Here is a 27,564-nt window from a genome sequence, read left to right on the forward strand (position 1 = left end):
TTCAATTCCAGTGAAGGTTTTGAGGAGTAATAAGTCTATTTCTTGGGGAATACCAAAGTGGTTGCCATGGAAAATGTATACCATTTAGAACCACTATTTTGTGAAACTCGAATCCTCACTAAACTAACATCTACATGGAATTCCGTCTTATTCAGTTGCACTGTGCCAAGACATCGCAGCATGAAGACCAATCAGTGTTACTTTAAGGACCATAATGGTAGAGCATAACAGGGCCTTAAGCCAAAATTGAGAAAACCAATGAGGAGCACTGTTTAGTTAGTACACAAAAGTGCTGGAGAAACTCTGGTCCCGCAGTGTCCATAGGAGGCAAAGATAAATAACTGACATTTTGGGCCTGAGCTTTTCTTCAAGGTATGAGCAAAACACAGACAGACATCTGAATAAAAAGGTGGGGGGAAGGAGGAAAGAAGGGGTGAGGAGAAGGAAGCACCGGCCAAGAGGCCATAGATAGACATGGATTAGAGGGCAGGAGAGAAAAGCTGGGATTTAAATGCAGAGGGGGTAACTGTGAATGCACAGCTGGAGGAAAGTAGGCAGAGGGATAGGGCAAGAGATGTACACTGGAGATGGGGAGTTGGAGGAAAGAAGACAAGGATGTGAGAGAAAAGAGAGAGAGATGGGGGGCAGAATGGGAGAAAGCTAACAGAATCCAGAGAAGTTGATGTTTGTGTCATCTGGTTGGAGGTTGCCCAAATGGAATATTAGGTATTGTTCCTCCAATTTGCGGGTGGTCTGTTGGACAGAGACCATGAAAGGACATGTTAGCATGGGAATAGCAGAGAATTGAAATAGGTTGATACCCAATATTCGCTATTATTGCGGTCATTGCGAAGGTGCTCAACGAAGCCATCTCCCAGCCTGCATCCATTCTCTCCAATGTGGAGGAAACCACAACTAGAGTACTGCATGCAGTAGGTGACCCTTGCAAAAGTGTTGCTTCATTTGGAAGGGCTGTTTGGGGCCCTGAATGGTGCAAGACCTATTAAGTTTCTCCACCATTTTGTGTATTAACTGCAATCACAGTGTCTGGAGAATTTGTTGTTTTACTCCAAGTAATGGTTTTGTTGTTAATTGTGGCCTAACTATTATCTAGGACTTTTGCTCTCTTATTCTTGGGGGGGGAAAAAATAGAGATTTTGTTCCTTTTAGCCACACACAGTGACATTGTTCAATGCCTCCAGAAAGAAGGATGGTTCAGACAATGTCGTGCCTCTGAAGGAGATTCATATATTTTGGGTTCTAGATGGCTTCACTGAATGTTTGCAATTAGACGATTAATTGTGGCGGGAGAGTGAGAAATATTCCAGTATCCTCTCAGTTGTACAAAAATAATTCACCTAGTTTGTGATCCAGATTGAGTTATCCCACAAGAATTTCTTTTATTATATGTCAGTAGGAGGAACCACAGTTTTTTCTAGGACATGTCAACGCAGAAGATAATTTGTTCAGGATTTTATGAAATTCTATATACAGTACTTAATAAGGAAAGTGGCCTATAATTTGCTTATTTTAAAATCTGTAATGATTTAAGTGTCCTCTTTGTGTCACACTTGGTTTATGAAATTCCTAACTAACACATTTTAAAACTCTATTGCTGATGAATGAAGAGACTACTTTTCTTTACAATGATAGATTCAGAGCTTTGTTTCTGGGTCATTTATGATCTTTATATTTAATAAAAAAAAGTTTTGACTCAGTGCTGCTCTGTGAGTAGCTTTTGACATAGCCAGTTCAACTTGGCAAGTATAAATAATTGTGCTTTAACTGCAATGGGTATAGCATTCATTAAAAAGCATTACACTTGTGCACAAATTAATGAGTAAGAAATTATACATTGCCTAAAATTACATATTAAAATGGTGTGGCATGGAGCCATGTACCAGTTTTGTGCATAGTTCCAGGTGGAGAAAATGTTGCTGCAAACAAGGCTCAATAATAGATCTTGTACATTTTGTGTACAAATAAATTTTCTCTGGTAGCTCTGCAATTTCAGAAATTGAGGGCTTGTAATGGATTGGGAATGGATTAGGGAAGGTGTTGGGAGAAATAAAGGTAGATAAATCCCCTGGGCCTGACATGATATTTCCTTGGTCCTTGAGGGAGACTAGTGTAGAAAATGCAGGGGTCCTGGCAGAAATATTTAAAATGTCCTTAGCCAAGGGTGAGGTGCCGGAGGATTGGAGGGCAGCTCATATCTTCTGTTGTTTAACATAGGCTCCAAAAGTAAACCAGGAAGTTACAGGCCGGTGAGCCTGACATCAGTAGTAGGTGAATTATTGAAGGTTCTGAGAGGATGTAAAAGTATAAGGGGTGATTAAGGATAGTCAGCATGGCTTTGTGCGTGGTAGGCAGTATTTAATGAATCTTGGTGTTTTTTGAGGAGGTTACTAAGAAAGTAGATGAAGGAAAGGCTACAGATGTTGACTACATGGACTTTAGAAATGGCTTTGTCAAGGTCTCACTTGGGACGTTGGTCCCGAAGGTTCAGACACTAGGTATCCATGGAGTGTTTGTAAACTAGATTTGAAATTGGCTGAATGGGAGAAGATGGTGATCGTGTCTGATTGCTTCTCAGACTGGAGGCCTGTGACTAGTGGTGTGCCTCAGGGATTAGTGTTGGGACCATTGTTGTTTGTTGCCTATATCAATGATCTGGATGATAATGTGAGAAATTGGATCAGCAAGTTTGCTGATGACATTAAGATTAGAGGCATTGTGGACCGCAAGGAAGGTTCTCAAAACTTACAGAGGAATCTGGATCAAATGGGAAAAAATGGGACAGAAATGGCAGATGGAATTTAATGCAGACAAGTGTGAGGCCTTGCATTTTGGAAGGACAAACCAAGGTAGGACATGCAGAGTAAATGGTAGGGCACTGAGGAGTGTGGAGGAATAAAGGGATCTGGGAATACAGGGTTGTAAAGAAAGAATTTGGTATCTTGGCCTTCATAAATCAAAGTATTGAGTATAAGAGTTGAGATGTTATGGTGATGTTGTAAAAGACATTGGTGAGACCAACTTTGGAGTATTGTGTGCAGTTCTGGTTGCCAAACTTCAGGAAGGATATCAGTAAGATTGAAAAAGTGCAGAGAAGATTTACTAGGATGTTGCTGGGTCTTCAGGAGTTGAGTTACAGGGAAAGATTAAGCAGGTTAGGACTTTATTCCTTGGAACATGGAAGAATGAGGGGCGATTTGATAGGGATATTCGACAGAGTAAATAAGAGTAGGCTGTTTCCACTTAGATTAGGAGAGATAAATATGGGAGGTAATTGCATTAAGGGGAAAGATTTAGAGGGAACATTAGTGGGAAATTCTTCAGAGTTGTGGGAGTGTGGAACGAGCTGCAATTTGGTGTGGTAAATGCAGGCTCACTCTTAAGTTATGAATAAATTGAATAGATACATGGATGGGTAGATACATGGATGCGAGAGGTCTGGAGGGTTATGGAATGAGTGCAAGTCAGTGAGACTAGTGGAATGATTTGGCATGGACTACAAGAGCCTGTTTTCTGTGCTATAGTGTTCTCTGGTTATAAATGGCATGGTGGATTCGTCAGGGGGATTTGACAGTGAAGTGTGTATTGCAATGGGAATATATCTGAAGGTTTGGCCAAAATGGGTGAGAAGAACGGAGGCCTAAATGGAGGAATGATTGAAATTCAGGAGATACTGGGAATAGGGACGTGAGTAGTGAGGTGAAATTAAAGGGTGGATTAAAATTGAGAAAACTATTGAATGGAGAATATACTTGGGGAAAACGATGGATACCCCCAAAGTTGGTGCAGAACAGCCCTCAATAAGATGGGGCTTGCAGACCCACAGAGGCCTTCTAAATATACAATTTTCCATGTGACATCAAAATATGTATTGCATGGTGATTGATGTTACTTTGTGCATAATTTACATGCAAGATCTGGAACAAAATCTTAGTGTAGTAATTACTCATTTGAATTTAGGAGCTGGAATTTGAATAAAATTGCAGCATGTAATTGATTAAAAATCGTGCAACTTGCAACAAATTTCTAAGTTAATGCATCCAGACAACTGAATAGAATAAAATTTGCTTTGTTTTCCCAGTTTTGACTGGTGGTCCTTTGCTTGGAAACCATGAATATGAATTGCATGAAGTTCGATTTCACTGGGGTAAAGAGAACCAGCGTGGGTCTGAGCATACTGTTAATTTTAAAGCATTTCCCATGGAGGTAGGTGTTAAAATAAGGTAATTGTAAATTGTTTGTGCCATGAAGTTTGAATTGACAACAGGAAACTTTTTTCCCCAGCCAAAAATGAGAAACATTGTTTCTACATGAAACTTACTTTGCACTGATGTATATGCAAGTAATCTTTTTTTATTATGATTTGTGTTGTCATCAAAATGTTCAGAAGAGTGTATAGATAGCATGGTAACAGGCCCTTTCAGCCCACAAACTTGTGCTGTCCAAGTACCCCAATTATCTTACAACCTTGTATGTTTTGGAAGGGTAGGAGGAAACAGGAATACCAGGAGGAAACACAACCATACACGGGGAGAATATACAAGCTCCTTATAGACAGTGCCAGATTCCAACCCTGCTTTGCTGGTCTGTCATAGCGTTATGCTGGCCGTGCCACAATGTTGGGACTTTTCTACATTGTCTTCTCCTTTTACAATGTTTTAAAATAATTATTTTTAACCTTACTATTTTAATCTCTCTATCCTCTTCTTTTTGTGAGCTCTTGTTTTCTCAAGATTAGATTGACTTGGCTGATGGTTGAAAGGAGGAAAAGGGGAAGTTTCAGAAGAGAAATGTTCTTGACAACATTGATAGCTAGGATATTTTCAACATGTTCCCATTCCAATTAGACAAACAGTTTGTCATTGACATTCACAATTTATTTTGCTGTCTGCCCTTCACTTTGCTGCCTTGAGTTTTTTTTAACTTGTTCATTATGATAAATTTTCAGTAATAGGCTTGTGTGGAGCTAAAAAAAAATCACACTCATTCCAATTTTAATATTTAATTAGGTTTCCTTTTAAATGGGGCCACCTGTTCACAAGATCATTGTTTGAGATGGGAATATCTTAATTAATGTCCTTTAATTTTAAGGTTAATGAAGATCTCGGATGGAATATCCCACTCTGGAAATAATGTCCTTTGTGTTTTTAATTCTTAGTAAAATAAACATGATCTATACTTTTTGAAAGAGGAAGGTGTTTGTACTACAGGACATCTATAATTGATTTGGATATCGGCACCATTTTCACACAAATCAAACTAATGTTTGAAGATGTGAAAACATTTCTGGGATTTTTAAAAATGTTTTTAAAGCTGTGTGGGTGACTTTTTGTTTGTCAACAAAGTTAGGGTGGGAATGCTGCTGGAAAGTAGCTTCACTGAGTAGCTGAAGGAGAGGCTGATAATCCTCTCGCAAAACAGAATCAAGTGTGTTAATCCCAAGTAAAAAGCAAATGCCCCTACCTCCTTTATTGCACTTTCTCTTTCACCACAGTCCCCGGTAATGACTGATTTGCACATGCAGTATGAAAATCCACTGCATCAATCTAGAATAACTGCCAAAGAAACTAATGATGTTTTGTTACTTTTTCAAAAAGTGAACATGCTTTTGTTTGGATCACAAGGGAAGACTATAAACTTCATTTTTAAAAAATTGTGGGATAGATTACTGTCAAATATTTGAGGTAAATAGACCACCTTTAAATTGTTTTTTTCTGGATGCCTGAAAGTGTGTAAGGTTTTAGGGAGTTAAAAGGGTAAATTCTATTAACTGAGTACATGGATGAGTATTAGAATTGGAAAGCAAGACCTTTTAATTATTGGAACCAGTTATGTTAAAGCTAAAATAAATGAATGTATTTAAAGTTGAGAATGATTTTAAAAGGGGAGACTTATTTCTTTGTGATGGAAAGTGAAAGAATTAAGATTTTTAATTTAATTTTGTCACCAAGTGAAAAGAAGAAATTTCATAGTCCAGGAAGTTGGTATGAAATATTGAGTCATGAGGAGCAGTTCAACCACAAATCATTTTTTACTTTAATGGAAAATTAAGTAATGTGAGAGACCATGAACTGATAAAGCCAAACTCAAAATATCCTGACTCAGCTTTTTCTTGAACCTTATGACACAGAAGGAGGTCAAATGTCCAATAAGGATTTATGCCTATTCACACCAGAGCAATCCCATCTCTTATTTTTCTGTCACCTATTCTCAGATAATTGTTGGGCTACTTTGGTCATTTATGGTGGTAATTTAACTTTTCGCCATGTCTGCGGTGGAAACTGGAGCACCCGGAGGTAATCTGTGCAGTCACCGATGGAACATGCAAACTCCAGACAGTTATTGAGATGAAGATCAAACTCAGATTGCTAGAATGTGAGGCTGCAAAAATAACAGCTGCACCTACTGTAACCTGATTGTTTCTTATAAGGTTAATTTACAAATCCTTAAGAGAAGGGGATCAATATGTTAAATATTAGATCATGAGAGCACAATGATGCCTGCTACTGGAGCTGCAGCCTCTCTTCCAACTCCCTGGGTTCAGTACTGATTTGTGTGGCATTTGCACTTTTCTCAGAGAGCATGGGTTTCTTCCAGGTGCTCCAGTTTTCTCCTACATTGTTGACACACTAGAATGGGAGTTCGCCACAAGCAATGGCCTCACTTGGGGGGGGGGGGTGTGCGGACCCCACCGGGTGACACCAAAATGACTTTAAAAAAATTTTGTGTAGTGTTTCAGCAGAAATTTATTTTGTGTATTTTAAAAAAATATTCCTGCAGTTAATTATAACAGCAAAAACATTTTTTTGTTACCCAACTTGCATGCATGTATTAATATACCTACAAAACTAAAACTTTATGCTAATTTACTTTTTGAACCTTCTCATGGTGCTCTGGTCAGAGCTATCATTATTACCCAATTACAATGACATTTCAAATCACATGGTTTCATATGCACGTGCTACAAGCACATGCTGTTGTTTTCATTGCTTCTGCTCAGTTACTAATAATGTTGTAATTCAAGGTAGAAAGATTTGACTGAAATGGTTTTGTATTTGCTTCTGTTTATATTTGTTATTATTTCATTTGAGTATATTTCCATATGCATTTGTTTACAGGTTATATTGTTATTTGGGCCATTATTGATTATGAAAACTTCACCCATTAATATATCTCATGTAACAAAATTTAACTTTAATATCAAAATAATTTTGATTTAGTTCTCGTGTTTTTATTTCGAATTCTATTGTTAGCGAATTTTCACTTAACCACATGAAACTATGTAAATACATTTATGCTGTGCATATGATATTGTAATTTAAAGGTATAATTTTAATTTTGCTAGTTTTTTTCTAACTACTTTTACCATTACATTCAGTGATATATGGGAATTATCATTTGTAGGGGAGGGTGCGACACCATGAGTTAGCGCATGGGTTATATCAACCCTCATGATGCTATTGGCCAATAGGCTCCTCGTTGATTGTAGTCAAGGCTGATATTGACCTCCACTTCTAATCTGCATCAGTTCCCCATAATCCTCTAATTTTTTTCCCCCAAATTTGTCTATCTTCATCTTGAATGTATCCAAATATTTGGCTGCCACCACCCTTGGGGGCAAAAAATTCCAGAGATTCACTACCTTCTCTCAGAACTTTTACACCCTCTTTTAATTGACTGGCCTCTTATTTTGCATTTATCTTGTTTGTGACTGCCCCCATGACTATAAGAATCTTATATGTTTGAATAAGTTCAGCCATCATTCTTCTAAACTACAAATAATGCAGATTTGTTAATTGGCTACTGTAAATGATACCTAGCACAGGTGAATGATATCTGGAGAGGTCACTTGATGAGAATGTGAAGGAAAATGTGAAGTTCAGGGCATTGTCTCTAAAATGCTGAAATACTTTGAGTTCTTCCAGCAATTATTTGAAAACTGTTAACTATCTTACTAATGCAGAAAGATAAGAGGTGTGAACCATTGAAATATACACTTGAATCTTAATCACTTTTTGTATACACTGTGACCTCTCCAAAATTGGTCTGTCATTTATTTGCCATGTAAAATCAAAGTTTTCACAATTTAAATAGACTTGAGCCAAATGAATTTTGAAGTATTTTTCTTTCCTCCACCCTGAAGGAATCATTTCAGTTACTTTGACATCTAATTTTCAACCAGTCTAAATAGACACTGGTTGGTTCATCCCTGTTGACCTCTTATTCCAGTCCATCTAGCTGAGAAGGATTTACTTGGAGTTGATTTGACAATTGTTTGGGAAAACAATTGAATGTCTGGCAGTCAAGGTTGATTCAGAAAGCAATGATCTGGATTAAATTCCTCACTTTGATAAAGTCGATATCAAAATGAATATGATAAGACTCTATACATGATTCTCAACTTTGGTATGGTAACGTTAAGTTGAACTGAAATGTTGTTCCTATCATTGAGGGGAAGGTTAATTGTCCTACACTCAAGCCATCAGTGCTGGAATATCTCTACAGTGAAAGCACACACAGTTCAGTACTTATACAAGGCTCTCAATATAGTGAAACTCCGGTTGTTATTGCTGCAGCCATCCCAACATAGTGCAGAGAGCAAACAAGTTATGAGATCAAAACCACATTTACAAAACAGCATTAGTAAATAACAGTCGGAAACTGAGAATTAATAATCATTTACTTGTGCAGGTTTCAGTGAATGCATGAAACCAATACCCATACAGACCTTGAGCCTATGCTCTTAAAAAACACTTGGCTGAGACATCCCTGAAGTTTCTGTGTGTATTTTCTTTTCATGGATTGCTATGAATGTTGAATTTCTCTTGGTAATTTATTGCCATATCTAGGACCGTTGGATTGGCAGACATGGCATGTACACACTCTAACTGACATTTTTGATTGCCAGTGTTCCTTTGATTCAAACAGGTTCTGTTTACTTTATTATATCATAAAAGCACAGAAATGCTGGAGGAAGTCAGCACATCTTGTTGTGTCCATAAGAGGTAAAGACTTAAACTGGCGTTAGACAATCACAGCATCTGAAGATTTTCATGTTTCACTTTGTCGTGCCTATTGCTGCTATGAAAACAAGGGGCCCGATATCATGTCGCAGATGCTCTTCCCCAAAGAATTTATATACTATTTCTGAGGAAATTATTTGCTGAATCTGACCTTGGAATGCAGTGAATGTCACATTTTGGCCTGATTTTCAGTTTTCCTTCAAGATAAATGAAAGGAAGGTTCTGATCCTGCTGTGTTCTTGTAGCGAATGTGACAGAGAGGAAGGTGGGACTTGCATTGTTTTCTGTATTGGCTTTCCTTAAACCAAATTCAAGATCAAACTTTTGTTTCCATTGGAGCCTTCTGAAAATCATTGTAATTTTTGGGGCTTCCAGATTCAATTATGTGGTCTATGAATATAAAGATGTCTTTGGTTTTCTATGTACAATAATTATATTTTTCAGCTCCATTTAATCCATTGGAACTCCACCTTGTTCAATAGCATGGATGAAGCTTTGGGGAAGAAAAATGGGATAGCAATCATTGCATTGTTTGTTCAGGTAAATATTGTTATAGCACTTTTAATTTCATTCATAGGATGTGGAAGCTTCTGACAAAATTAGAACAGATAAATAGTTGTTAGTAGATCCCTGTTGCAAGTTGGTTTTGAATATAGAATAATGTTGAAGAAAAAGGGAAACTTTCATCTTAAACAGCAGATAACTATCGGAAATTTCTGTTAAAGAGCGAAGATTGAGATTGGGTAAAACAATGTTAACCAAAGCTTTTTTTTTGTGAGTTTCCTGAGTAAGGGTTCAGGCTTGAATTTCTTATGTATGCTGTGTGACCTGCTGTGTTTCTCCAGCACTTTTGTGTGCTGCACTGGACCACAGCACCTGCATATTTTCTTGTTTAGTTATTTTTATTTCTGTGAGTACAAGAACATTTTTTTAAAATTTAGGTCAGAGAGTTAAAAATCATGCTGAAGATTAATGTTCAGTGTTGCTGTTTGCTTTTCAGTAGTTTTATGCTGGAATAATGTTTCTAGTGCTAACAAAAATCCAGTTGGACAGTTAAAGATCTGAATCTTGGGGGAAAAAATCTTGAATCTAAAGGGTCATATTTCCTGACTGGCAGTAAGAACCCTGTGAATTTGTGTTATTTGGCTTCATTCTAGGTTGTCCATTTTCAAATTTTGAAGAATTTTGACACCTGGACAATCCTTTTGTTAACCATGTAATTTGCAAAACCAATTTTTGAAGACTTTGCATTGCCTAAAGTCAAATATTGGGACGATACATGCACAGTCAAACATCCTTTATGGAAATATAATTTTAGTTTAGTTTCTACTTTAAATGATCAGAGACATGATGTTAACTGAAATTTTAAGAACGATTGACTTAAGGACTGCAACTGACAGAGAATGGAGTACTGTATTGATTAGTAGCTACTACAGACTTGCCTGGTGGTGAGATGGATAGAAGGTGGAACCAGAAGCTGTAGGTGGTGATGTTTAAGGCAGCAAACCTCTAACTTTCTGTGAATGCACTGTCCTTTGGTTGATTTCCAGCTCTGGTCAATCTTGGATTAGGGCAGGTGACTTCAAGGTTGGCTGCAATTTACCTTTACCTTTTCAATAAATCTAAAAGCCTTTCTCCACCTAAGCAGCAAATTTAACTGAGGCAAATGGAATGGGAAGAGAATTTACCAGTGTAATGATGGGAGAAAAACAAAGCAGTGCAAGTATTCCTGCAGAATCTGGAAGCACCTACTAATTTAAGTACAGTGTACACCAGTGATTCTCAAACATTTTCTTTCCACTCACATACCACCTTAAGTAATTCTTATGCCAGAAGTGCTGCGATTTGAAAGGAAATTTTACCTAATTGACTTTTTGTGTGCACAGTTTCATAAATCTAAAAGGAATGGGCCAATGACCATTTATCTCATGCAAAATATTTCAGTAACAATTGGGTCTAGAGCAGTGGCTCTCAACCTTCCCTTTCCACCCACATACCACCTTAAGTAATACTGCAAGAAAAGGAGAACAAGGAAACAAACGGTAAACCTAATCAAAAATGGGAACAAGATCTAAACATAAAGATAAAGATTGAAACATGGGAGAAGCTATGCTCCGGAACTATGAGAAATACAATAAACACGAGGTTACGCATGATACAATATAACTGGATACACAGGCTATACATCACACCTCAAAAGTTAAATAAATGGGACCCAACAGTATCAGACAGATGTTTTTGCTGTAAAAAGGAAACGGGAACAACAATTCATGCAATTTGGACATGTGAGAAAGTGGAAAAATTTTGGGAAGATCTAAACCAGATATTAAATAAAATCACAAAAAGCAATATACCAAAAAACCCAGAGATCTTCCTTCTAAGTAATATAAGAAATAAAGAATTTGGACTTGATTTGGATGGAGCACAAAAAAGATTTGTTATGATAGCCCTAGCTATAGCAAAAAAATGTATTATGTCCACCTGGAAATTAGAAGACAACTTGAGAATACAACAATGGTACATAGAAATAAATAAATGTATTCCATTAGAAAAAATAACATATAATTTAAGAAATAACATTACAATATTCGAACAAATATGGGAGCCAAACATGAAACACAATAGAGAAATCCTACCATGGACTTCCACCACCTAAAATGACAGAAGGAGAAGATAACGAAAAGAACTGACTCAGTAAAATTTCTTGTTTATTTTTATTAAGTGACAACATTGTTTAACGGGTTTCATGTATCTTATAGATTGAGCTTTAAATAAATGGGAAGGGAGTGAGGGAGGGTGGGAAGGGAGGGGGGAAAAAGGGGGAGAAAACGACACTGTATATATTTAAGAAGAAAAATGTCTATGTATCTTGGTCAATATGGTTTATAGTGTGAAAAATAAAAATTTTTAAAAAAAGTAATCCCTTACTAATCACAGAGCAGCTATAGCATAGGGATTTTTTTTTAAAGTGATATGTGAATGGAAAGAAAAAGTTGGAAAACCACTGGCCTACACCAATGAGATTAGGAGGCAGATGTTCAGTTACAATTTCTAACTATTGTTTTAGCAGTGAAAATGCTGTGTATCATGTCAACTCGTGTTGAATCTGGAAAAGCAGCTCACAACATCCTTTTGTAAGGCAAGATTTAAAACAAAATAAAAACAGGGTCACAGAACAATATAAGGAAGATGGATTATTGGAAAAAAGAAAGTCACAGGAGAATTATTTGTGTAGCAGCGAAACAAATATTCCTTTTAAAATATTTTTAATATCCTTATGAAAATTTTTAAAAAAAGCAACTCTTAATCTGGTCCAGCATCTTGGAATGAAATAATGAAGGCAAAGCAATTAGCAGGATGTCATTTCATTGGGAAGGTAATATTGCCTACTTTCATTCACCAGTTTGTGATTGACTTGGGCTTTCTATTGTTAGATATACTCTGCAGAATGACTGTACCATCTCTAAGGCTTGATTGAACATGGAGATACCATGGGCAGGGCTAACAGAGCAGGAGATAAATTAGTGTTTTTTATTTCCTTTTTAGCATTTAAAATGTAAAGAAAAAGGCAAATCTTGAAGGATTTGCCCAGGGAAGTTGACAATGAAGAGCAAAATCTTGTTTTACAAGTTCAACTAACGGGGGGGGGGGGGGGGGGTGGTGGGGGGGGTGATTATTGTAATCCAATGTTATTTGCAACTTGCTTTCTATTTCTAACTTCTTCATTCAAGCTCAATATGGAGTAAATTTATCCATGATGAAAAATTTAAAGTCTAAGAATGGTGATTGTATACATGATCTGTGGGGCTGGTTAGAAACTTGCCTCAAAAAGCATGGTTATTTGGCTCCATCGTGATTTTAGGGGATAGCAAGATGTGCAATACTTTTTAGAGGCGAGAGAGTGAAGTTTTATCTCCTGATCTGTAATCAAATATGAAATTGGGATTAAAAAAACAATTGGACAGAAACAATCCAGCTACTCATGAAAATTGTGCTCATTATTGACTTGACCTGATCTTTGTCAGGTAAGATTGGTTTAATGATAAAACTTCATGTGGGATAGTCAAGGACGAAAGATCCTCTGCTCTGGTGGTCATGAGAATGGCATTGATTGCAGCTGACCAGAAAATATAAAGTGCAGAACAAATAAAACACTAATAAATTAGATAATTGAATCCTGAATCATTGACTTTGAAAGCAAAAAAAAGTGTCCTTGACCTTTCCCAAAATTGGTTAATTTTTGCATTCTTAGAAGCGTTGTGTTCAAAGTGGAAATGCTGAGAATGGATATAAGATATTTAAAATCACTAACACTTTCGGTAAGGCAAACGTATAATTCCATTGGTTCTTAAATTAATCCTTTGCTTGTTCCTGGTGATGCATACTTAATGTGTCCTACAATGTAATGGCCTCAAGTCAATTGAAATAATGATTTCTGTTTGGCTATGATACAATTCAGCATTTTTGACAACAAGAGCATCTTTCACTTGATGAGGATTGGCTTTGGCTAATCCCATTAGCCTCTGTTTGGTTAAAATCTTTTGAACATTGTCCTCACTGCTACCGCTTTTCTCTGACAGCTTTTTCCAAAAAAAGTGCTTTTCGTGTACTTTGTAAATCATTCCCCTTTCGATGTAAATCTTTGCCCTCCTATTTTAGATTCCCCTACCCTGTGAAAAATGATTGATATTGATCTCATTTTATGATCCTCAAGATTTTATATACTTTATTAAGACCCCTCCTTTGGCCTCTTGCACTCCAGAGAGAAAAGTCCCAGTCTGTCCAGCCTCTACTTGTAATTCAAGCCTGCCAGTCTCAGTAAGATTTGTGTAATTTTTTTTCTCATTGTATTCTTTCCAGCATAATGATACCTTTCCCATAGATAGGTGACCAGAATGGGCATGTAGACTCACCAATGTCGTGTACAATTGTAATATGATGTTCCTACATCTGTCTTCTATGATGACTGATGAAGACAATATGCCAAATGCCACCTTCACAATCCTGTCTTCATGTGTCACTACTTTCAAGGAACTAGGTACCTGTACCTTGAAGTTTGGGTTCTGCAACACTCTATGGGCTCTACCATTCATTGTGCAATCCCTGTCCTGGTTTCATCTACCAAAGTGTAGCAACTCATGTTTGTGAGTTGGGTTTCTTCTCAAATTGACACAACTGATATAATTTTAAAGTAAAACTAAAATGTATTTTCTATTTTGTGACCTGGTGTTCATCAATACTGAGATGGTGACTTGCTGTAGATAAAACATTTATTGGATGAGATTCAAGTACATTATGTGCGAATTACATATTAATCAATGCAATACTTCAATATAGAGTAGTCATCTTGTTGTGTGGATTATTTGAGTTTTTATTTCCTTACTTTTCACATAATTTTAAGTGCCATATTTTAAAAAATTGTTTGACACAGATCGGAAAGGAGCACGTTGGTCTAAAGGCAGTCACTGAAATACTTCAGGAAATTCAATACAAGGTAAGGCATAAATCATTCAAGTTAAATGCCAGCTTGAATCTGTTTTATTGGCTGGCTAATTTGAATTGCTTGTTTATTATTGTCCTGAAATAGGACAAATACTGGAATTTTTGGAACGAGACAGCATATGTGAAGAGAAGTAAAACTATTATCCTTTGGGAGATAGCAGCACGCAGTTTGAGAGGGAGAGTTGGAGAGAAAAGTCAATAGGGGAAAGTAAAGAAGAAATGGAAAGTGAGAGGGGAGGGGGTTAACTGAAATGAGGACAATTGTCGCCCTAATTTCATGTCGGGTCAATATTTTTCAACATGTGAGGTCAGTTCAGCTCCAAAACAAATTGGATAAATTAGGCTTTCTGATTTGTTTTGGATATCCTCATTTATCCGAAATTAATATTTTTTTGGTAAATGAGGATTTTGGAGAATCCGATTATGGATAATTGGAGTTGTAATGTATCTATCAAGGCCCCAATGTGAATCTCCTCAAGGACTAGGGGAAGACTTAGTTTGGCCCAGGGGGATATGTCCACCTTTATTGCTTTAAGACAGTAAACATCTCCTTCCATTTAATCTATGAATTTCATGACTTCCCTACTTGGTTCCTTGACTTCCCTAGACTCTGGCTTTTTCCTGAGTAAATATAGATACAATAAAAGGTACACAATCCTTTATTCTGACATCTAAAATGTGGAAAGCTCCAAAAAGCAAAAAAAATTTTTCCCTCGTGCTGGTCTGAGAGAGAGTGAGTGAGAGAGAATAAATAAATAAAGGGTTGTGACACATGTAATCCATTTAAGATCACTTCCCATATCTCCTGACTCCATGCATAGCTGACCACTGATCTTCAAAAGAACTAATTTTGTTCTTTTCTATCCTTTTACTCTTAATATACCCGTTGAAGCCCTTAAGATTTTTTTTCACCATGTCTGCCAGAGCATCTTCATGTTTTCTTTTAGCCTTCCTGATTTCCTTACGTTTTTTGTGCATTTATTATCCTCCTCAAGTATTTCATTTGCTCCTTGTTGCCTATACCTGCTCTGGACCTCTTCTTAACCAGATCCCTAATATTCCTTGAAAATCAAGGTTCCTTATGCCTGTTGATGTTGCCTTTAATACTGACTGGGACAGACAAACTCTGTATTCTCAAAATTTCTCTTTTGAATGACTTACCGAGCACATACTTGGCAGAAAACCACTGTTTTCAATCCACGTTTTCGAGATTCTTTCTCATTTCTTCAAAATTGGACTTTCTCAAAATTAGAAACTCAACCTGAGGACCAGACCTATGCTTGTCATAATTATCTGGAAATTAATAGCACAATGAGCACTGGATCCAAAGTATTCCTCTACACGTGTTTCTGTCACCTGCACTGTTTCGCTCCATAATAGGTAATCCAGTAATTAAAGTGACTGAGGCTCTGTTTTGTGAATGGAAGTTTTCCACAAGGGGATCGTCCAATCTGTTTGGCTTGCCCAGAGAAGAGTAAATCCAACCATAACCAGTATATTAGAATATTAGGTTGAGCAAACTACTGCTTCATAGAGAAAGAATGCTTGAGGAGATAAAGGTGCAGTTGTTTCATTTCTTGCAATTCCACTGCATATGGCTTGGTTGTCTTCAGAGTCAAAGCATGGAATACAAAAGTGGAGATGTTATATTGTAACTTTACAAGTCACTGTTTCAACTGAACTTGGAGTCTTGTATGCAGGTCTGGTGGCCACGCTGCAGGAAGGATATAATTGTGCTAGAGAGAATGTCGAGGAGAATTTTATTACAATGTTGCCTGGATTAGAAGATTTCAGACATTGTGCCATATTGAATAGGATGGGATTGTTTTCCCGGCAACAAAGAGGAAGGTGACATGATGAAAGAAAATTATGAGAAGCGTAGATGAAGTAAATGGTCTTCTTTTTTCCTGTGGTATGAATATCAAAAGCAAGGGGGAATGGGTTGTTTAAGGGAATCGGAGTTGTAAGTTTTTATGCAGAAAGTGGTTCTACAGGATGTGGTGGGATGAGATATTGGTACTGTACTATGTTTTATAGGCATTTAAACAGCCACTTAAATAGGCATTGAGGGGTTAGTGTAAATGGGTAAAACGGTCAGCATGCACACAGTGGCCTATGGGTTACTTTCCTTGCCTTATGTCTCCATGACTATATTTTGGGAAGGGGAATATGTGCCTGGGTGCAATCTCCAGGTGATCCTGGAAGAACCTGTCCCTTTGAATGCTGAAAGGGGAGAATGGAAGATTCATCTGATTGCAATGTTACATTTAGAGCATCAGAAATGGAAGAAGAATCCATTAAATGTGAAATTGATGGTAGGATAAAAGAGGATATTTAAAAACTTTTTCTGGTTCTTGAGTGAGAGGAGGGAAGGGAAGAGGTATGCAGGGAATAGAACAGACAGTTAAGGGTGCTTTCAACAGTTAATGAAGGGCAATCTAAGATTAAAAGAAAGGCCTATTAGAAATACTGGAAAGAAAGTTGACATTGTCAGAACAGATGCAATAGATATGGAGTGATTTGACTGAAATTAACACCTTTTATAAAAGGTGAGCGAAAATATTGCTTTGGAAATCATGGAGCCTATGGTTGACATTGGCTACTAAGTTAACCCATAAAATGGTCTAGGTGTTTGGAAATACTACTTGGAAGCTGAGAATTATCTGCAAGCCTTGATGAAAATGGAGGTGGGTGGGGAGGTGGTATTGACCATCATGCATTGTGTGAGCAATTATATCATCTCTAAGATCACATGAAGAATAATTGAACTTTGTCCTATGTGGATTTGACATTTTTAGAAGAAGATGGGATGAAAATTAATTCATACATTTGTTATGGGAATTGATCAGCAATATTAGAATGTATTTTGAGGATGAACCTTTAAAAATAAAATAATGTACTCTGGTTAAGGAAATGCACATAAAATTTTCATTTAGTTCTAAATAATTGCTGGTTGTGAATTGGGAACTAATGTTAAAGTGTTTGAGTGTAAGCCAAGATTACAGCTGATATAAAACTTTTTTTTGGGGAAGTCATTCTGTTTCAACACCAGTTTGATTCCATTGACTTCACTGGAATTGAATTTTGAAAGTGAACTGGAACACCGAATCCTTGTGGCACAGCCTGTTTAGTGCAACCAACGGTGTATGAATTTCCAGTGAAACAGCTTCATTTCAGGACTGTGTGAATTATTTGTGGCTATAATTTTTTTTTATGTTTAGGGAAAATTGAAAACCATTCCATGTTTTAATCCTAATACACTACTTCCTGGTAAGTTTTTCTTGATATAATTAAAAATCTAATTCAAGGTACTAATCAACAAGTGGGAAAATTTGTACAAAGTATTTCTCCATTATTATATTTTAGATCCACTCCTTCGAGACTACTGGGTATATGAAGGCTCTCTGACCATCCCTCCATGCAGTGAAAATGTGACCTGGATATTATTTCGATACCCTTTGACAATTTCTCAGCTGCAGGTATATAATGAAGCTTAAAATGTGCTATTTTGGAGCTTTATATTTTAAGTAAAGGTTATAGGCTGCAGAATTACCACATGGTTAGAGTCGAAGTAAAGCTCGAAGATGAAATGATTGAATTATCACTTTTTTAACGAATCAACTGCAGTTATATGATCATGAAGATTAACAAAAAGTACCATGTGTGATTTCCACTTGGTCTAGCTGGTGATTGTCATTGTTTGAAGATGTGGAATGAGGCAAATCATTTCTTTAGCTCAAATTTTAGAAACAAGTTAGAAATATGGCTATTTAAAGTTCAATTCAGTTAAAGAAGAAAAAAATAGTCAAATTATCTTGACATCATTTGGATCATCCTGTAAAGCTTGAGTTATAAAGAATTTGCATTCAATTTTGCAATTTTAATATACTTTTGATGCTTTATCAGCAATGAATTTCTTTATAGTTACTCTATAAATATAGGGAATAGAAAAATGACTCTTGTGCAGAACAAGGGACAATAACTTTTGAAATGGTGGTTATCGATGTTACAAAAACAAAGAATTACTGGAGGCACTCAAAAGGCCATATGGGAAGAAATGTTGAGTCAAAACCTTTTGTCAACACTGATTAAAGTAGGAAAAATACATGTATAAAGAGGGAAAGAACCTGGGGGAAGGACTTATAGTATAGAATAGAAGGTGTGGGCTAAAGAGGCAGGGAGAAACCATTAAGAAGGAAGGTAGGGAAAGAAAGGTTTGAGAAAGAACAAATTGTGATAATACAGATCTATCACCAATGTACATAGTGTATATAGCTACTGTATCTAGACTGTGCTTATAGCGATTGGTTGAGAGCTAAGCCACGCCTATTGTCTGGGCCTTAAAGGGTTGTGTCCCTAGCCAGGTCGGATCATTCCGGACTGGTCAGCCACCTGTGAAGAGCTCCTGTCTTTTGCTAATAAAAGCCTTGGTTTGGATCAACAAGTCTTTGGTTCTTTCGACGAGCTCTACACAAATACAGGAGTATGTAAAGAGATAGGAACAGTGGAATCAGATGGGGTGGAGCTTATCTAAAATTAATGTTATTGCCATATGATTTAAGGCTGTCCGGGAGGACATTTATTAAAGTTTACTTTTAGCTTTGCCCTGACAATGGATGAGGCGAAGAACAGATATGCCACTGTAGGAATGGTTGTTTATGGAAAGCTCACATTTAAACCCACAGACAGTGTAGTTGTTTGGCAAAGCAGTTACCCAGTCTGTGTTTGGTCTCACCGATTGTAGAGGGAGCAACACTGAGTGCACCAAATGCAATAGTTTTGGGTTGGATGATGAGCATATGAGGCTCTGCTCAGCTGAAAGATCGTTTTGTGTCTGTGGATGGAATGGAGATGAGAGGGAGATGTAGGCACAAGTTTACACTTTTGGCAGTCAGTGTCACTGGGGGTAGAAAGCTGGGTGGGGAGGGAAGGGAAGAGTGGACTCTAATCTTGGGAAAGACTTGTAAAAGCAAAAACAAAACAGATGGAGGTGGAAAGGGGAAGATATGGATGTTAGTGGGATCACACTGAATTTGGCAGTTGTCTCTGGATACGGATGAGAAGGCTAATGGGGTGTAAAGTGAGGACTGGAGGGACTCCATCCTAAGGGGATGATAGGGTTGGGACTGAAGCATGAGAAATGGAGGAAATAGCAATGGCAGTGAGGATTAATCCACATTTATTAGAGGACACTTCAGATGTCCTGGAGTGGAAAGCTTAATCCTAGTAATCAATATGGTGGAGGAATTGTGAGATGAAGGATGTGAAAGGGTATAATCCAGGTAGCTATGAGAATCTGATGGTCTCTTAATTTTGATACAAGGTTCAAATCCTAAATGTTGTTTGATCATTTCTACTCGTGGATGTTCTCTGACTTGTGTTCCTCCAGCATTTTTTGTTTGCTCAAGATTCTAGCATATTGCAACTTCGTTATTTTCTTTTTTTTTATTAATGTTAGTTTATCAAAGCATTGATAATGCTCTTTTCTCTTTTGGACAATCAAATTGGATATTTATCGCACCTGTGAGGGTAGATTTTTAAAAAGACGTATTGAATTTTGCTGCCTTTCATTGAAAACATTCAGATTTCAGAGCTCATTATTGTCAATGAATATGTCAATAAATTTGGAACTGAACACAAAATTTCATTGAGGGTCATGCCTTTTCTTGTAACTGGAGAAATTTTAAAATTTATTTCACTTGTACATTTCTTTAGAGTGTAGTGATTTAGTTCCATGCCAAATAATAATAAATGTTCATATTCAGGTCAGTTTTGGCTCAATGCATCTTTGACCTTTTCATGAGATAATTAATTACACCGAGAACATGGATTTGTTGCATAGATTTGGACGACATTGCTATGAATGGTGGTTTTATTAGCTTGGAAGCATGGAGAGTACCAGATGCAGGAACAGGAGATTGCTTTCTGCACTCAACATTTGCTGGACATAATTTTTACCTGTTTTTTTTTGGTCTGGACCAGCCATGGAGGGAGAATTCATTAATTAAAATTAAAATTTTTAATTTTGTTTGTATCATGGTGAATACTTTTAAATAACAGTAGTTTGTCTTTTCATTTTTAATTTCACTTAATTAATTTTTTTATGAGCATCAAAAAAAAGGAAATTTCTGCAGTGATCAGAAATTTTCAGTGCTAAAGCAGCTGATCAGGCATAATTTAATAGATGGCTGTTTTTATATTGTATTGTCAATAAAATAATGTAGGAAGATGCTGTCTCTAAATGATGACAGGTATAACCATTGGAAACCCAATAAGGCAATTTTTCACAATTTTAAAGATCAGCTATAACTTTTGATAGCATCTACCACATGTTGGATATTTCTGAATTCCCAGAAAGTGTTTAGAAGGGAATTATTTTACTGTCGGGCAATAGGATCCTCATTGCTCATTGAGAAGTTTTAATTTTGTTATTATTCATTCTTACTTTTGTTTGTTATTTTCAAATGACCCATCTGATCATTAAGTTCGCTTTATTTTGAAAGAAAGGATTCACGGAGCACGATAACACAGTGGCTAATGTCCTGGTTCGTCGAACGCTGAGAATGACCAGGAGACAGAGCAGATTCTTCAAGAAGTTTAAACTTTTATCTGCAAACAAAAGCTGTGGTAGTCACTGATTGCCCGCTGATCACCGTGCATTGCCTCTTTTTGTGTTGTAGTCCTGACTTAATTACATTTTTGCACCCTATCATTTTCAACCATATCTCAGCAATACATCAACCTTTGACGCGCCACAATTATCTTCCATTCATTAATCTAATCATGTTTTGATCCATGTGTTTCATCATACCTTGCCACAGTTGTCTTTTATTCATATTTCTATTAGCATAGCTACCACGTTTCATCATTATCTTGCCACCATTATCTTTTACTCATTCATTATTTGTAATGAATACATAGTAAATAGTACCTAGTTACATAGTAATGAACTATTTGATATTCTTCTTCTTTCTTTCTTTGGCTTGGCTTCGCGGACGAAGATTTATGGAGGGGGTAAAAGTCCACGTCAGCTGCAGGCTCGTTTGTGGCTGACAAGTCCGATGCGGGACAGGCAGACACGGTTGCAGTGGCTGCAGGGGAAAAATGGTTGGTTGGGGTTGGGTGTTGGTATATGCTCCTGTGATAGTACATAGTTCATGTGGTTTATTTTCCATTTATTTCCCCCCTTTTTGAGACCTAAATGGTCTCACATAGTGAGAGAAGACAAAGAGCCCATACATAAAAGTTCAGAATAAACCACAGTAGTTATCCCCAAAATTGGGCTATGTATAATTTTCTGTGTTCAGATCTCGAAATATTCTCTCTCTACTCCCCTGAGCCACTGAGCCAAAAATACCAAGAATCCCTCACAGTCTATTCCCAACATTATCGTATTCCTCTTAATCATCTTGTACATCATGAAGATTATAACAGTACATCACTGGGGCTTCTTTCTTGAGAGAGTTTGATTCAGCAATCTCCAGGAGCATGGGGAATTGCTTTGTTGTAGTGCGCACTAGAAGAGACTTGTACAAGGACAAACACAGCACAGCACAACAGTGAAAATAAGTAGTATAATACCAACAGTCATTCTGATCTTAGTCAGCCACACTCCACATCCTCGTACCATGTTTTCCAATCAATCAAAGAACCAAGGTCCAAACCCAGTGTTCTCTTAACCTCCTTTCTTAAAAGATCCTTCAGGACTGGTATTACTAGGTATAAAGGTGCAGTAATGCTTTCCAAACAGCATTCACACACACTCACTTTTTCCACTAGTAGCCAGTCTTGTGCCTGCCTATTTTGCCGTACCATTTTACTGGTTGCATCCAATTGTTCTAGCGTGGAGAGAGCCTCATCAGTATAATTAATAAATCTTTGCTGGTTGTAATAAATATAATTTAACTGCTCTACATTTTTACTTATCCCTACACAGGAAAAAAATGATTTCCATCTAGCAGCAATTTTGTTTCTTGCCTTAAACTCATTGGGGATGCCCCTAGACTGATCTATACTGTCAATCTGATTGCCAGATCAGGGTTATAATCGTTCCTGACCTGATGCAAGTGGATCACCTAATCACACCCTCGGGGATATAACAACTTCCTGAACCACTCCAACTCACAGGGACCACAAAACCATGAAGTATCTGCTAGAGGTATAGTCTGGGTATCCAATGCACCTTTTGGGGGAGGGGGAACCTGCTTTGTTCTTATCACCATGTCTCAAATTTTGCACACATTTTCTACTGAAATGGCCAACTGTGACATTGCCACTTTACATAAAGCATTCATAGCTTAAGGTCCCTTGCAACTCTAGCTTCTCCATTGGATGAGCTTGACTTTATTAGAGGCCCAAGACCTGCTGTAATTGCATTTTTTTTTTGGTGAGCATATTTTGGTCATATTGAGAAGAAGCTTGGGATAACATGTATGAAAAGGGACAGTGTGGGATATTTTTCAGTACAATGGTGAAAACCTGCATCCTTCTCACTCTCGCAGATAGTGTTGCTACAAGTCTTGATCACGCTCGGGCACTGCTTTGCACACTGTCCCCTATACCCTTTTTGCCAGTGTGTGGAGCCCTAGTCCACATAGGGCTTGGGCACTATGTGGAACACTGGTCTGGCCTTGGTACACAAGTATCAGCCTCTCCTGGCCATCATTGCTACTGTATAATTTGCCCATCAGTACCAGTAATTAGTGTGTCTGCAGCCACGGCAATGAAGTAAATGTCACACTCCTTGTATTCCTTTATTTTAGGTCTTGTGAAATCCTGATATTACCATGCCAAGTCTGCCAAATTGATGGTTTCCAAATCTGCACAAGAGTAGATGTGTGTGTCATCAAAAGGGGAAGAACTGGTTGTACTGATACTGATCATGTTTGCATGGCCTCTAGCAAGGCCTTGTTTATAGTTCCTGTTTGATTAGAATCGGCTACCAGCAGGGGGCTGACACAAAGCAAGAGAATGGAGAATGCAAGATCTGTAAAGGTTTGCAGCCTCATGGTGCTGTTTACATCAGCTTTAGAGTAAAGAACCTTTTCCTTCATCCATGTGTTTAAGAACTCATATACGAATACAAGATGAAACATGGTGCCAGAAGTGGGATGAAGGAAATTTAAAGGAAATACTTTAAAAGGAAAATCTAAAGTCAGCAACTGATGAGTGAATAGGAGCTAACACAATGAAAAATAGAAGGATTACATCCACCAGCGAAATTTCAGCTGACAGGTAATGGAACAGATTTAAACAACTTCTTGGATTGTATTTAGAGGCAGTCAGAGCTGACAGGAGAAGTGATAAAGTGAAAGAGTCAGTTTTCTTACATGTCATGGGTGAAGAAGCTCTGGAGGTGTATAGTAACTTCAGATCTGCTGCTGAAGGAGAGAAAATGAAATTGGAAAAAATAATGGAACAGTTTGAGGCATACTGCAGCCCTTAATGTGATATTTGAGAGGCAGATTTTTTACATATGAACAGAAAATGGAAGAAAGTATTGATTAGTATGTGGCTGAATTGAGAAACAGAAGCAAATTGAGTGAATATGGTGGACTGACCAACTCGCTGATAAAAGATAGACTTGTGTGTGGTATTCCAGGTAATGGTCTAAGGGAAAAACTGCTAAGAGAGCAAAATCTAGGCCTGGAAAAAGCCATCTCACTCTGTAAGCCTACAGAAGCTGTAAAATTGCAGGCAAAAGAGCTATTCAATGAAACTAGCTGCAATGTGAATGCAGTGAGCAAGAATGGACATAAACCATTTGACAAAGAGTACCAAATTGGAAAGAAAGGCATGGCCAGCAAAGAAAAATGAAAGGTACAATTGAAAGTCATGCCGTCGATGCCATATACAACACCTACCAAAAAGTGTCCAGCATATGGTAAAAACATGCAATATGTACAACAAAAGCTACCATTTTGCCTATTGCTGGAGGAACCAAGTGCAACAAAGCAAGGTTCATGCAGTAGATGAAAGGGAAATAGAGGAATTCTATGTAGACGTTGTGACTGAAAACAAGAAAGCAAGCAGAGACTGGATGTTGAGGTTAAAAGTGAATGATGTTTGCATTTCAGTTAAATTGGATACTGGAGCACAAATTAACGTATTATCAGAGAATGATTTTAAGATTAGACCCAGACCAAAGATGTATGGAACAAAAGTGAAGGTGACAGGATATTCAGGTACTGATGTACGAGTGCAAGGAGAATGTATGGCCAAAGTGAAACACAAGGACAGAGTGCATACACTAGCATTCATCGTGGTACCAAAAGATGTAAAGGCCATACTAGGTTTAACAGCCTGTGAGAAACAGGAACCTGGTTTAAAAAAAGAGTCATTATTGTGGAAAGTGAAGGAGAGACAGTCCATGATGAACTCGTGAATGAGTACAGTGACCTATTTCAGGGTCTAGGCTGCCTTCCAGGAGAACACATGATCAGAGTGGATAAACGTGTGCAACCGATAATACATCCGTGCGGAAAAGTTCCATTTGCGCTTTAAAAGCAACTAAAGGCAGAGTTGGACAGGATGGAAAGCCTAAATGTGATTCAGAAGATAGGTGAGCCAATAGGGTGGGTGAGTTCACTTGTCGTTCTGGACAAAAAGAATGGAAAGCTTAGAATTTGCCTGGATCCAAGAGATCAAAACAGAGCAATAAAGAGTGAACACTTTAACCCTCCAACGTGTGAATAAATCGTGTCACAATTTGCAAATGCAAAGTTTTTCAGCAAGTTAGATACATCATCAGGGTTTGGGCAGTTAACATTGGATAAAGCAAGTTCAAGACTGCATGTTCAGTTGTCCATTTGGCAGATACAGATTCCTAAGGTTACCATTTGGAATTGTCTCATCTCCTGAAGTGTATCACAAAACTATCCATATGTTCTATGAGCACCTGGACAGAGTTGATACTTTAATGGATGATGTCATAGAATGGGGAACCACAAGAATGGAGCATGATGAGAGACTAAGGAAAGTGCTAGAAGCAGCAAGGAAAGCAAACCTGAAGCTGAATAGAGAGAAATGCCAGCTTGGGTGATAGAACTAACATTTGTAGGAGATATTGGCAGTGAGTCCATCAGACCAGATCTGTCACTGGAAACATGTCAATGCCACAATGCAAAAAAGGATGTACAGAGGTTTAATGGAATGGTCAACTATATGGGTAAATTCATATCCAACCTCTCAGAAAAGACGGCTCCATTGAGAAGATGAACTGAAAAGAACATTGAATGGGAGTGGGATCATGACCATGAAAAGTAATGGAGGGAACTAAAGAAACTGCTCACAGAGGAACCAGAGATTTTACAACCCAGTGAGACCCATCAGGATATCATCGGACATATTGCATAGTGGGCTCTGTGAAGTTCCTCTGCAAAATATGATGACTGGCAACTCATTGTGTATGCATCACGCTCAATGACCGATGCAGACATGCCATATGCTCAAATTGAAAAGGAGCTGCTCAGCATCACATATGCCTTTGAAAGATTTCATCAGTTTGTGTCAGGACAAGCAATCAGTGTAGAGACTGACCATAAGCTCTTGATTGCATTGTTCCAAAAACCATTAAATGAATGCCCACTTACAATACAAAGAATGTTGATTAGGCTGCAACGCTCTGCACTGAATGTGGCATACGCTGTGGGTAAGCTAATGTACACAGTAGACATGTTGTCTAGAGCTGTTGACATGAGAGAGCCCGCAAACACCAAAATGGATGAAGATGTGAATTCCTTCGTGGACATGATCTCAAATCCACTGCCCATATTAGATACAAAAATGGAGCTCACAGTCAGAGACAAAGATGAAACACTGAGACAACTGAGAAAAAAAATCTTGGATGGATGGCCCAACATGAAGCAGGACTGCTCACCTGACGTTGTGGGGTACTGGAACTGCAGGACGGAACTATCGGTGGGTGAAGACATTATCTACAAAGGAATCAAAATCCTTATCCCAAGGGGTCTGAGAAAAGAGATGCTAAAAAGGATCCATGGAGGCCATCTTGGATTCGAAAAGTGTAAGAAAAGAGCATGAGAGTTGATGCACTGACCAAGAATCAACAATGATATAATAAATGAAATGTCAAACTATACAATATGCCAGAAATATAAAGCAAGCAATCCTGTAGAACCACTAGAGCCACACCCAGCACCATACAGACCTTAACAAAAGGTAGGTGCTGACCTATTTGAATGTCAAGGGAACGACTACTTTTTAGTCACAACAGACTATTACTCCATGTATCCGGAGGTGTGTAAACTGAAAACCACCACTGCAGATGCTGTAATAACAGGTATGAAAGCCATACTCTCCAGACATGGCATGACAAGCAAGGTCTTCACAGACAATGGACCCCAGTTTTGCAATTCAAAGTTTCGATATTAGCTAAAGAGTGGGACTTTGTACACACCACATCAAGACCGCATTTTCCACAGTCCAATAGTCTAGTGGAGAAATCTGTACAGATGGTGAAAAGACTGATGTACAAGGCAAAAGACAGTGGAATGGACATCTACCAGAGCATGCTAGTATATCGCACAACACCACTAGAGTGTGGTATGTCACCAGCACTACTCCTTATGAGACTTAGGCTAAGATCAAACCTACCCTTTCAGGGGGACCCCCTAAAAACAAAGGAGGGGGAGAAAGTGAGGAAATTCAAAGAACAGAATGAAAAGCAGAAGTATTACTTTGAGGAACAAAAAAACCTACTGGAACTCCACTCTGGTGACGAAGTAAGGCTAAAAGACAAAATCGCTTATGGACTCAGAAGGGAACTGTCCTTAGTGAGGTCCAACCAAGATTATACACCATTCAGACAGATGAAGGTGCTGTTCTGTAAAGAATTCCAGATCTTCAAATGGGACCAGCCACAATAGATGGAAAGATGGATACTGTTGAACAACCTGAATACCCACCTGATAAGACATTGTCTGAGGCAACAACTGAGATTCAAGGACAATCAATCAGATTGTCAAGAGATGTGAATCTTCCTAAGAAACTCGGAGAGCAA

General features: G+C 37.8%; 1 protein-coding gene across 2 annotated transcripts in view; it reads left to right on the forward strand.

The window, feature by feature from the left end:
- Positions 1–27,564, forward strand: part of ca8 (carbonic anhydrase VIII) — an 88,332-nt gene that overhangs the window by 28,372 nt on the left and 32,396 nt on the right. For both annotated transcript variants that reach the window (XM_069921420.1, XM_069921419.1), the window contains exons 4-8: positions 4,100–4,224; positions 9,486–9,581; positions 14,473–14,535; positions 17,765–17,813; positions 17,910–18,022. In XM_069921420.1, coding sequence (XP_069777521.1) covers positions 4,100–4,224; positions 9,486–9,581; positions 14,473–14,535; positions 17,765–17,813; positions 17,910–18,022 — 446 coding nt within the window. The remainder of the gene's footprint in view (positions 1–4,099; positions 4,225–9,485; positions 9,582–14,472; positions 14,536–17,764; positions 17,814–17,909; positions 18,023–27,564) is intronic.

This window comes from Narcine bancroftii, chromosome 2, assembly GCF_036971445.1.
Source record: "Narcine bancroftii isolate sNarBan1 chromosome 2, sNarBan1.hap1, whole genome shotgun sequence".
NCBI classification, from domain to species: domain Eukaryota; kingdom Metazoa; phylum Chordata; class Chondrichthyes; order Torpediniformes; family Narcinidae; genus Narcine; species Narcine bancroftii.